The sequence below is a fragment of the Polyodon spathula genome, chromosome 13 (assembly GCF_017654505.1).
Source record: "Polyodon spathula isolate WHYD16114869_AA chromosome 13, ASM1765450v1, whole genome shotgun sequence".
NCBI lineage: Eukaryota > Metazoa > Chordata > Actinopteri > Acipenseriformes > Polyodontidae > Polyodon > Polyodon spathula.
The window spans coordinates 12,570,583-12,581,367 of record NC_054546.1 but is presented as its reverse complement, the minus strand read 5'-3'; the positions used below and the strand labels follow the sequence as shown (position 1 = coordinate 12,581,367).

The following is a 10,785-nucleotide window of genomic DNA, read 5'->3' as shown; positions in this document are numbered from 1 at the left end:
TCTACACTATACAATGCATTTAAGTCTGTAGTCAATCACACATTTTTACTAGCATATTCTCACTTCTGAATCAAAGAACATTAAGCACAATAAGTAATAACAATGTATAAGTAAAGTATTAATGGACATTCTTTTCTGTTGCTTTAGATCTAGCTCAGTTTATATATATATATATATATATATAATATATATATATATATATATATATATATATTTAATATATAAATTATGAGCACAGATAGAGACGGGCTGTGTGTATCACAAGCCAGAAACCTCAGGAATCCGGGACAATATCTGTATACTAACTTTCAATCGCAATTTGACAAGCAACAATTCAGGTGAAAAATGTAACTATGGCATATATATACATACCCACAGATAGTGGGACAATGTGTATTAAATAATAAGCATTTTGTAAATTGTGTGTTACAGGTTTTAAATAGTCTTCAATAACCAAACCAGTCACAACTAGGATTCACAAATACGTAGGTAACCGTGATTGATTGTCTCAATCATTTTTGCTGATGCATGTTACACACGTATTCGCTCAGTTTTGGTCTTACTCCATATACAGAGTGAGAGAACAATGATATATTGCCAATTTCCATTCAAATATACTGCATGCATCTTTTCTAAAATCTGGTTTATTGGTTGTTGTTGTTAGTCATCCCCGCCATCTGGTGGCGATCTGATGAAACACCTACAATGTCACTGAGACACTGTTAAATTGGCAAGACGATTCACTTCCGGTTGCTGGAAGGCCCACATGTGTTCTAATTTTCGGAGAGAAACACATTTGTAAACAAGCGGTTTGACGTTTTAGGTACTAGAAGCAGAAACTGAATTTACACGTTAGTGTACTTTGCGTTTTTGTTGTACATTATGAAACATTTTTGCTAACATTTTGTTGGAAGTGAAATCTGTTTTTTTCTGGTGAGCAAGAAAATCCCCTGGAAAGAAGCTTAATATAAAATGGCACCGGTAAGTTTATCATCTTTTATCATTGTATACGTGATTGAGACAAACTGTAACAAGAACTGTAAAACTGTCGTTAAGAGTGTAGAATCTCAGATTTTATAACAATGAATTCGAAGTTTGTGTTTTCATGCCTGCTGTCCATGTGGTGGTTTATTTCTGCAAAGTAGCTCCCAAAGCCATAGAAACAATTGTTTGACACATCCTTCCTAACTGACACTTCGATATCAACAGTCCAGCAATTCATACAATACAATTATATTCATAGATTTATCATTTAAGGAAATTTTGATGTAATGGGGGGGGGGGGGAACAAACAAAAAACAACAACAAAAAAAAAGTGTGTAGTCTCCCCTTTCTGACTCATGTAAAGTGTAAACTGCCTTTAGATCAGCTCATAAGTAGATCTTGTAAAGTACAGTATTGTGAATGTTATTTTTATGTTGCTTACCATGAACACATTTTGATAATTGGTAATGTCAAGAGTGAGTAGTTTTAGCCGTGGCACTACACCGAACCAAGCTTTACTGGAGTGACTGACCACAGCTATCCCAATTGTTTGTTGATTTACTGTGATCAATTTCCTCCACCAGAGAAAAAACAAGAAGAAAGCACCAAGCTTTCGTAAGTTACTGAAAACCAGCAATGTCAAGATTGAAAACAAATTAAAGAACAGGCAGTTCAAGCAGCAAAGCGCTGCAAAGAAACACCGGAAGGAGCAGAAGAAGCTCAAGCAAGCTCTCAATAATGCTGCAACCCGAACTCCTCTTCCACTGGAGCGGTACAAGAAAAGGCCAGGTAGGAGTTTTTTCTCATTGCATTGTCTACAGTCTTCTTAGAATCTTTGCATATGCATTTGTTATGATGTGTATTGTATACTTTGACCAAAGGAAAGCACATATTTTTGTTCAATCCCCCCACCTCCTCTGGAAATTTGTTGATTACAGAGGATGAGGAAGATGAGGAGGAGTTTGAGGAAACTCTCCCTGTAGATATGATGGAAGATGATGATCTGGAGCAGATGAAGGCCATGGCTCAAAAGGCCTCATTCCTAACAAGAGACCTTTCCTCCAGGTACAGTTTGAGTGATTCCCTGTGGAAAATCAGAATCCTATGTGTTTAGTGCTTTCAGCAGCAACTGTTCTAAAGGACATTTATAACCTGTTTAACAACCCTGTTAAATGCTCATTTATCTGCATTAATGTACAGTGAACCAGTCCATGCCAGGAAGCGCAAACAGGAGAATGTGATGGATAAGTATGAGAAGGTGCCTAGACTGATGCAGAAGGAGCAGGAAAAAGAGCTTATTCATCTGCTGCCCATCAAAGACAAGACTGGCATTATTCCCCAGACTATGGAGAAACCAGGTACTGAACAATCTACTTCGAACCATTCATTAACCAGCTTCATGATCTGGATGAGAGCCAATCACTTGTCATGTCTTCCTGAAAAGCTGAATTACTGTCATGTTTTTTATTTATTTATTTATTTGTTTAATTTATTATTATTTTGAGTTCTTGTCATTGGAAGTCTTTGTTCCTGTTTGTGTTTGTTCTTCTTTTTTTTTTTTTTTTAACCGAGATGTTTATAATTGATTTGATGTTTTATATGTACGTTTGTTTTGTATCATTACAGTAAACACATTATGTACAAATTGTGAATTACATTTCTTTTAATATTGCAATTTGATTCACTGTTTTTTTTTTTTAAATTGTATTTATTGTCCTGTTTCTGCAGTAGTAAAGAAAGTAGAGAAGGAACATGGGGATGAAGGTGATGGTGCTGAAGAAGGTAAAACAAAATTGGAGGGTTTGTCTCCGTATTCTGTGTCAACCAATCTTCCATTTTTGCGTAATGTGATGTTTAAATGTATGTAAAGCATCTTAAAGGTGTTCTTTGCATTGTACTGTAAATTTTTGTGAAATTAATTCATCTAAACTAAGTTGTTATTTTCATTCTGAACAAACAAGGTTTCTCAGCTAAACTATTTAAAAAAAACCTGGTAACCTGGCAATGATTTTGGATGTCTTCACAACATACTGCTGTAATATTAATGTAGTCTTTAGTTATTATTTGAGTCTTAATACTGTGCCCTGCAGCTACAGAAAATATTGAAATAGGGTGCACATTGTTCATTATGCCCACTGCTACTCTTCAAGAACTGACACACAATGTAATTAGGGCTTCTGATTTTCAGTTTTGACTGATAAAACAACCCCAATACAAAAAAAAATGAAATCGGTTATATATTGAGTTACTATACATATTGTGGCAGAAAAAAATGAAAACAATTATTTCATACAAACAGTGAAAGCCCCAAAAAAGATTTACATATAATTTGAAAATAGCTCAAGATAAGCACCGAAAAATGAAATGAATAAAAACCGAGAAACAGAAGCCCTAAATATAATACATAGACATGCATCAGTTTTGAATTTCCAGAAGACTTAATCTCTAATATCTTGGCGCCCCCTGCAGACCGTCCTTTGCTGTTACTCAGAATTCCTTCTGATGAATTTTTTAAATTTTGTACTTTTTTAAAGTTAGCGCTCCAAAGCTTCTTCCATTGCTAACCACACAAGAGCTGGTGGTCCTACGGAGGAAGAGACTAGAGGAGAGAAAGGTTTGCATTGCTGCTCTGGGATCATCCATTTTGTCAGATCCATCAGCCAATGTAAGTGTTGCATCTGCAAGCTTTGAAAGGAATGTCTGTTTGACTTATTTAACATCTTTAGTGACCAGACATATTTAAAAGTTAAAATAGTTTATTTATAATTAAGGTTTTAACTATACGTATGTTTTAAATGTTCCCTTTAAAATGTTACCAGTATAATAACAACTGTGTTTAAAATAAAACAGGTAACTATTCATTTTCTAGTTTGGCTCACAGGGTGATATAGTGTAGGTGCAGCTTGTGTCCTTTTAAATGTACCTTTGTGCAGTGCAAACACTGCAAGGAGGTCTGTTTCCTCAAAGTAGGCTAAACATTTGAATTCAGTTAACACACCAATAATAATTAAATCAATATATATATATTTATATATAGATATATATATATATATATATATATATATATATATATATATATATATATAAAATGAATGTATTGTGTAAAACTGAACATGATTGCAATGTATTTTTGTGGTCAATTTGCTTACCAGCTTGGCTTTACAATCCAAATGTTTGTAAGCTATCATGTTTGAGAGTTTGGTGATGCAACTGCTTCTAAGTCCTTGATTATTTTTTCCCCCAGATTAAGAAGTTGAAGGAGCTTCGCTCAATGCTGGTAGAGTTGGATCCATATGTGGCCGTCACAGTTCGAAAACTAGTGATGGTCTCACTGATGGAGATCTTTAAGGACATAGTTCCTTCTTACAGGATTCGGCCCTTGACTGAAGCAGAAAAGTCTACTAAGGTATTGTAATCATATTGCTTTTTCTTGCTTAAATATTATACAGGGACCTATTGATGTATTGCAGATTCCTGTGATTTTAAGGTTTCTGTTTACTGTATCTTTCAGCCTTAACTTATTTATTTTTATTAGGTGTTTTACTGGTATGACCTCTAAAGTTGCATAAACTGCATTTTCAGGTGCAGTCTGCTGCATGTACAAAGGTGCAGTCTGTGAGCTGCTTTTGGTGCACCGCCAAAACCTCACTGTTCAGAGACTGTTTGAATTACTGACTTAGTATTTGCTGTGTTATATAAACACTACATGCTTTTTTTTTTTTTTTTGAGACACATTTGTTCTTGTGTGTCAGCTTTGTGGCATCAAACAGTATTAGCGGTCAATTACCAAAGATGGTTATTCCATAGCTGCCTAGCATCTAACTTGTATGTGCGTGTGTTTCATTTTTAGGTTAAAAAAGAAACCCAGCAACTACGAGAGTTTGAAGAAGGTTTAGTAAGTCAGTACAAGTTTTACCTTGAGAACTTGGAGCAAACTGTTAAAGGTATGGGAAGATCAAATATTTGAATGTGTAAATATCTAGACAAACTTTTTGCATTAGAATCATTACATCATAAAATAACTATTTGTTTTATAGCAAGCATTAAAAGATGGTCATGACGTTGCTGAAATGTGCATTTATTTGACAAGCGGTTTTGTATGTTCTTCCCATAGACTGGAAACAGATGAAGAAAAAGAAAAGTGACGTTGTTTCATTAAAGTCTTACAAAGGTCTGGCTGAAGTAGCCGTAAAGTGTCTTTGTGAGCTCCTGGTAGCTTTGCCTCACTTCAACTTCCACAACAATATCATTGTGATGATTGTACCCCTTATGAATCATGAGTGTAAAAAGGTGACTACTACTCCTCTTAGTTTAATTGTGAAATCTCCCCAGAATAAGTTACATTTGATAATTACGAATTTAATTGGCGATCCAAACTTGTGATCTTTGGTTTGTAGTTGAATATCTTTTAATTTGTTTACTAAAGTAAACTGAATTTAGCAATAGAGATTACTGCTGCTATGTTTATAGGTGTGTTCAAATATTTTTGTTCTAAAGTCTGTGCAACCATTTTAAAACCCTAACCCTTAGCTGTTCAATGAACACTCTTGAATTATTGCGCTTCATGAGAAGTAATCCTCGCTGTTGCTCCGGTTTTATTTCTAGGTTTCAGAAATGAGCTGTGAAGCAGTGAGGAAGCTTTTTAAACAAGACAAAGTTGGTCAAGCGTCTCTCGGAATGGTTAAAGTGATCTCTGGTCTTGTCAAAAGTAGAAACTATGAGGTCAAACCAGAGGTAAGTAAATCCTTAGCTCCTTAATATTTATACTACATGTACCTTAAGGACCAATTACTAAGTAGTCCTTTTTTATATGGAGTACATTTATTACATTATTTTGTATATTTTAGGCTTTGTAAAATTTAAAGGAATACAAAATCCATACAATTTCAAGCACTGCATACAAATTCTGCCAAATAAACATAGCATGCAATGTTCTATATAGGGGTAATTGTTTAGACGAACACCAAGTCATGGATTGTATTATATACTGTACAGTTGTACAAGCTAAACGTTATACCTCCCATATCTCTTTACCTGTCAGTAACACTTATTCCATGAATTGTTTTTTCTTTGAATTACATATTATGTACGTTTTTTAATAACAGGTTCTGAAGGCTCTGCTTTGCTTGAGAGTAAAAGAAGTGGAAGTTAAGAAAGATGCAGATGATATTGCCCCCAAAAAGAGATTCATGAACTTCAAAGAAAAGAGAAAACATCTTTCAAGAATGCAAAGAAAGGTCACTCTTCATTTTACTACAACGCTGTGGTGCTGATGTGCTGCTGAGATTTGAGCTCTTAAAGTGTGAATCATCTTAAAATAATCTATTTTGTATTTATTTTTAGTGGAAGAAAGCTGAAGAGAAGTTAGAAAAAGAACTTCTAGAAGCTGAAGCAACAGAAAGCAAAGAGAAAAAGCTTAAACTGGTAGGTGTTTTCTGGTGATAATACAGTACATGGTGAACAGTAGTGTTTCTATAAACATCAGTATTCTACAGATGTATTGTACATGGTTGTAGTGCAAGACCTGTATGTAATAAGGTTCACTGCTAACCTCAGTTTTTTTAAAACAAACTACCACCAGTACATGAACACAACAAAACACAGCCAATAAATACCAAAACAAACAACAATGGCCTGCAGGTGTAAAGTTTTATACGCAGCAGACGGGGAGAAATTTGTGGAAGAGCAGAATAATGCAAGTACTCTTAGAAAAATAATAAGCAACCTACAGTTTAAGAACTTACCTCAGCCACATGCCCTCTGTTGGATGTTAGGCAAAGAGGCTCCTGAGTGACGGCGAAATAATCTAGCTACATCCTCTAAAAAGCCAAATGTATTTTCTGCTCTGATCCTGAGTAATAATACTTAACAGCCTGAAAATGTATTTTCATTTTATTGGGTGTGTCATCTTAACAGTTCCGGCTAGGCTAGTCACAAGTGTTTACTGTACATACTCTAAAACATATGTTGGCATTATTAATGTATGTGAACAGTTGTTACATGTATATTTTTTTGTCTCAATCAGCACACAGAGACCCTGAACATTGTGTTTTTAACCTACTTCAGGATACTGAAGAAAGCTCAGAAGTCAATTCTGCTCTCTTGTGTTTTGGAAGGTCTCGCAAAGTAAGACATAAAGTGGAGTTTTCAGATGGGGACATGTGTTATGCTTTTTTAAAAATAGTTAATATTGTTTTTAAGAATACAATGAAGGCCAATCCAGTAATATACAATACAATAATAAATAAGAAGAATTGTGTATCGTGTGCTTTGCTTCTAGCCCAGTAAATTCAGCTTAAAAAATAACATTGTCCCCCCCCCCCCCCCCATTAGGTTTGCCCACCTTATTAATGTGGAGTTCTTTGATGATCTGCTGATTGTGCTGCACAAACTCATTGAATCTGGGGTAAATACAAGTGTTTGTTGGGTATTTTTATTATGTGTTTTAAATCCAAAAAGCACTGAATATTGGTTCTAAACTATGGCCTTTTGCACTTTATACCTGAAATAGATTTATATTATGAAACCCATATGCATTCTGATACATGTAAAGTAAATAACAAAAAAACCCCAAAAAAACAGTGCCCTCAAACTGTGTTTTTACTTGTATCTATCCCAACATTTAAATTTTTTTTTTTTAATTGTTTCCTGTAGGATTTGAGCTACAGGGAAAGCCTTCATTGTATTCAGACTGCTTTTCATGTTCTGTCTGGTCAAGGTATGTCAAAAGACCTTTCCTCCAGTGTTTTCAATTCATTATCCTTTTTGTGTTTCAATAAAATGACAAATACCTTTTTCTGTTGCAGGTGACGTACTGAACATTGACCCATTGAAATTCTACACACACCTCTACAAAACTCTACTCAGACTACATGCAGGTATGCTTTCATTTTATTGCATATTCTTATATATATATATATATATATATATATAAAAAATGTAAGATAATATTGCAAGATCTTGGTATAATATTGCAAGAAGTCTGGTTTTGATGAATTGGCCTAAGGGTGTTTGATATTTTGTACATGGATTAAAATGAAATCCAAAACATGAACTTGGTGTCTGAATCTGGTGCTTTATAACATATCCATGACATTTTAGTTTTTATCCTATTTTGTATTCGTCTGTGTGATCCATTATTCAGCAAAGCATTATTATTAAACGCCTTCGATTTTAGTTACTTTCTGGCAAGTTCATATTGTGAAAAAATGCCAATATACTTTTTTTTTTTTTTGACTCATTTTTAAGCAAGTTGTAAAGTTGCATTTCATTCCCACAGGTACTACGAATGATGATATGATCATTGTCCTGCAGTGTCTGGACGTCATGCTGACTAAGCGCAGGAAGCAGGTTTCAGTACAGAGAGCGCTTGCTTTCATTAAACGCCTCACCACGCTCTCTCTACAAGTGCTACCAAATTCAACAGTCGGCATCTTGGCAACAAACAGGGTGCTAATGCACGTAAGTAGTGAACTGCACAAACTCCCACACTGTGGACTCAATAATGAGTAGGTCTGTTGTATGTACACCGCTCACAAGTTTTTTTTAAATAAATATATATGGATGTTCTTTTTTTAAACTTATGTCCCATTTATGTTTTGTCACTAAACGGAAAAGGCAATTTCATTGTCAAAGAAACGGCTTACTAGAAGGAGAAAGTAACAAACCAGTTAAATACTTTGTTGCCAAGGTAGCTGTATTTTGCATCAGTTTTCATTGTATGTTCTTTTCATTTTAGACATTCCCCAAGTCCGATATCTTGTTGGATAATGAGTCGCAGGGTAGTGGGATATATCTGCCCGAGCTTGATGAACCAGAGTATTGTAATCCTCAGAATACTTCTCTGTGGGAGCTGCATACACTTCAGGTGAGTGTTCATTGATTTTAATTGAAAACATACCGCCTCTACTTTAAATTAGCAGATATTCTAAGTCCTGCCATGGCTTTATTTCTTCTTTGTGTTGTGTTTTTTTAAATTTATTTAGAGACACTATCACCCTATTGTGCGGAAGTTTGCAGCTCATCTCATTGTGGGGGCACCAAGCGAGGGCTCAGGAGCCCTTAACGTGGCTCTCAGTAGAAAGTAAGATGTTCAACCCTCTTTCTCTACTTCTGGAATTTATGACTGCTTTATGAAGGCTTGTATGAATCACCCTTTAAGTTGCCTTCTTAAGGCTCGTTCTGATTAAGTCAAACTCTGTTGCTTACAATCAGTGATAGGGTTCATCTCGGGACTATGCACCTAATATATTTAAATGCATTCCATATTGATATTTCAGTAACCGTAAATTTTAATATGTTGAATGTGCTGACAATTGTCTTAATCCAGTCGTACACTTTGTATACATTTTAAACAAATTACAAAACAGCATGACTTAATGATCATATGTTCTTGTTTCATCTGTACAAAAAAAGTAATGTAATTTTTGTTTTTTTCCTAGATCTGCTACTGACCTTTTCGAGGATTATAGTATAAAAGGAATGACTTTCAATCCTCCAGTTGCAACACCATCATCAAAGAAAAAGGTTATTCCTTCAAATTTCAAATGCACTGTGTTAAATGTATCCTATGTGACTAAATCCACTTATTAGGCTCTCATTCAAAGTTATTTCTTGTTAGAAAAGACCTGTGAACATGGTATTTGCATGTATTCATTTAAACTAATGAGCTAGATTTCCCTAACAGCATTTTTTTTTATGTATATACAGGAGAAGTTTACAATTGGAGATGCATTGCTGGACAGTGATTTGAAGAAACAAATTGACAGCCGTCTTGAAGCTACCTCGATCCTGTCTGATTTGGATTTTGCAGTGCATTTCAGGAAGGCATTTATATAGAGAACAGTGGCCAGCTTTGGGACTGTGGTGTTTAACACAGGACTGTAAAAGAGACTATCATTATTGTGGTTTGCATTATGAAAAGCCAACAGGTTAAGGAACGGACGGATGGGAATGTGTTAATGAAAGACGATAGTGGATATTTGAAGACCATATGCCAGAGGAGCAATTAAAATTAAATTCTCAAGATGGTGTTTTTTTTTTTTTTTTTACAACCTGTTGTGTTTGAATAAATTCCAGTAAAATTATCCAAATCAAGTCAGCAATTTTAATTGTAATACAGTATTGATTAGCGATGTTGGAGTGCCATTTAATGGAGTCGTTTTCAAACGGTAAATAAACGAATTAACTTTTACCCTAATGGAGAACCTTCCTTGTATATATCTTTTACACAACCTACTTGTGTGTTTGGGGTCTTCTATGTTAAGACTGCATAGCATAGGGACTGGAGCAAAAAGTGTCAATGAAAAATCTAGAGGGGGAGGGGAGGGGCTGTGTTGAAATCCAGATGGTTATTTCCTTTATTTTCAAATAATGTGTTAATTTTGCTTATATTTACTGTGAAATAGCTTTCTTGTGACAGCTGGTGATGCAGTGGGCTAATCCCATGGCCCTCCCTCCCTGAAGACAGCAGTTTGAAATGATTGTTTCCAGAGGAGGAGGAAGATGAGGTAGGATAGAAAGGGGGGGGGGTTAGGATACTCCCCCAGGGAGGGGAGTGAAAGCTGAGGGTGTTGCTGCCTGAGAGAAGAGGAAGGTAAACTGCACTTTTCTCCACTTTCAGTCTAATAAAAGATTCTTATTTTGTGCAGTCATTCATTCTTAGAATTAAGTCTGAAGAATTATTGAATGCAGACAATAAGAATCTAAAACAAGACTTTAGTATGCAGAAAAGTGCAGTTTACCTTCCTCTTCTCCCAGGCAGCAGCACCCTCAACTTCCACTCTCCTTCCTGGCAGTGCC

General features: G+C 35.3%; 1 protein-coding gene across 2 annotated transcripts; it reads left to right on the top strand.

Annotated features, from left to right (window-relative positions):
* The first annotated feature begins 749 nt into the window (after positions 1–749).
* On the top strand, positions 750–10,070 carry LOC121325755 (nucleolar complex protein 3 homolog). 2 transcript variants are annotated; one of them, XM_041268697.1, is made up of 21 exons: positions 750–981; positions 1,569–1,773; positions 1,923–2,049; positions 2,185–2,342; positions 2,716–2,766; positions 3,519–3,649; positions 4,229–4,390; positions 4,835–4,928; positions 5,099–5,274; positions 5,590–5,718; positions 6,090–6,221; positions 6,328–6,408; positions 7,010–7,110; positions 7,318–7,390; positions 7,639–7,702; positions 7,791–7,862; positions 8,264–8,445; positions 8,723–8,851; positions 8,970–9,067; positions 9,426–9,510; positions 9,694–10,070. In XM_041268697.1, the coding sequence occupies exons 1-21, from the start codon at positions 973–975 to the stop codon at positions 9,820–9,822; spliced, it is 2,388 nt and encodes a 795-aa protein (XP_041124631.1). In that variant the 5' UTR covers positions 750–972; the 3' UTR covers positions 9,823–10,070. The 2 variants fall into 2 exon arrangements, with proteins under 2 accessions (XP_041124631.1, XP_041124630.1); XM_041268696.1 differs by having other exon boundaries at positions 2,713–2,766.
* The last annotated feature ends 715 nt before the right edge of the window (positions 10,071–10,785 follow it).